The sequence below is a fragment of the Chelonoidis abingdonii genome, chromosome 2 (genome assembly GCF_003597395.2).
Source record: "Chelonoidis abingdonii isolate Lonesome George chromosome 2, CheloAbing_2.0, whole genome shotgun sequence".
NCBI lineage: Eukaryota > Metazoa > Chordata > Testudines > Testudinidae > Chelonoidis > Chelonoidis abingdonii.
The window spans coordinates 2109594-2111360 of record NC_133770.1 but is presented as its reverse complement, the minus strand read 5'-3'; the positions used below and the strand labels follow the sequence as shown (position 1 = coordinate 2111360).

The 1767-nt window shown below is 72.8% G+C and overlaps 1 protein-coding gene across 1 annotated transcript in view; it reads left to right on the top strand.

Annotated features, from left to right (window-relative positions):
* Positions 1-1767, top strand: part of LOC116838058 (SCO-spondin-like) — a 168823-nt gene that overhangs the window by 145457 nt on the left and 21599 nt on the right. The window contains exons 80-81 of the mRNA XM_075063419.1: positions 395-556; positions 1443-1559. Coding sequence (XP_074919520.1) covers positions 395-556; positions 1443-1559 — 279 coding nt within the window. The remainder of the gene's footprint in view (positions 1-394; positions 557-1442; positions 1560-1767) is intronic.

Genomic DNA, 1767 nt, shown 5'->3' with positions numbered 1-1767 from the left:
GCTGGGCTGTAGGGATGGGGGGCTCAGGAGGGGGCGCTGGGCTGTGGGAAGCAGGGGGGCTCAGCAGGGGGTGCTCTCCCCTCTGTCAGTGCTGGCCCCATGTGCCTGTCTCAGAATGGGGGTGTTTAGCCGGGGCTCTGGGAGGGGACTCCTCCCCCAACCTGGCTCCCTAGATCCCCTGCCCCCCAACTGGGTCCCCTCCTGCACTGCTGAGCCTGCTGCTGCCAAGGAGCCGCCCTGCCCCAGCAGTGGCTGCATTTCAGTGGTGGGTGGATGCCCCCAGGGCAGCCTGGGCCCGAGGGGCGGAGGCTGGCACCCCTGCTGCCCCGGGGCAGGGAGGGCTCGTGGGGGTGGGGTGGGGGTGCCCAGCGCTGCAGCTCTGGCTCTGTCTCAGATCTCTGCCTGTGGAGCGAGTGGAGCCCCTGGGGCCCGTGCCGGGAGCCCTGCAGCGGTGGCTTCCGGCTGCGCCGGCGCCACGTCCAGCACCCGGCCGACGGCAGGTGGTGCTGGGGAGCCCGGGTCCAGTCGGAGAGCTGCAACACGGCCGCCTGCCCAGGTAACCCAGCCGGGGTCCTGCCGCCCCACCCGCACCCGGCGCAGGGCCCTGCCAACCACCTGCACCCAGCGCAGGGTCCTGCCAACCCCCTGCACCCAGCGCAGGGCCCTGCCGCCCATGCGTTCCCAGCACAGGGCCCTGCCAACCCCCCACAGCCGGCATAGGGCCCTGCCGCCCCTCCGCGCCTGGCACAGGGTCCTGCCAATTCCCTGCACCTGGCACAGGGCCCTGCCGCCCACACATTCCCAGCACAGGGCCCTGCCAACCCCCCACACCCGGCGCAGGGCCCTGCCGCCCTCCCCGCGCCTGGCGCAGGGCACTGCTGCCCACGTATCCCTGGCACAGGGTCCTACCGACCCCCCGCACCCAGCACAGGGTCCTGCCGCCCATGCATCCCTAGCACAGGGCCCTGCCGACCCCCTGCACCCGGCACAGGGCCCTGCCAACCTCCTGCACCCGGCACACGGCCCTGCTGCTCACCCATGCCCGTCCCCAGCTCATGGCCCAGCCGCCCACCCAAGCCCGTCCCTGGCACAGGCCCTGCCCCTCGTTGCGAGGACTCCCAGCCCCCCATCCATGGTCACCCCATGGCAGGCAGGACCCTTGGACTGGGCTGTCGGGAGCTGGGGGGATGATGGGGGGGGATGGGAGCCCCCCCACTCGAGAGCTGTGCCCCGTCTCGCTTTCCTGCTGCCCCAGGGGGCCCAGCCGCATCCTGGGGGAGGAGGATGCCCAGCTGGGTGTGGCTGGGAACCTGCCCGCCGGGCGTCTGAGGGAGTCTGGCTCTGCCCCTCCCAGCCTTGCCCCCGTCACCTGCCGGGGGCGCAGAGTGGGGGGGCTCCAGGGCAGGCATGGGGGCTCCCTGACTCCCTGTCTGTGCCCCCAGGGGAGGGGTGCGAGGATCGGGGCAAGGAGCACACCCCGGCCTGCGCCAACCACTGCCCCCGCACCTGCGCCGACCTGTGGGAACACGTGGAGTGTCTGCAGGGGGAGTGCAAGCCAGGTACCCGCCCCCTCGCCCCGGGCTGTGCCCGCCCCACGGCGCTCATCCAGCCCCCTTGTCCCCCTGCCTCACATCCACCCAGCCCCACGGTGCTCATCCAGCCCCCTTGTCCCCCTGCCTCACATCCACCCAGCCCCACGGTGCTCACTCAGCCCCCTTATACCCCTGCCTCACATCCACCCAGCCCCACGGTGCTCACCCAGCCCCC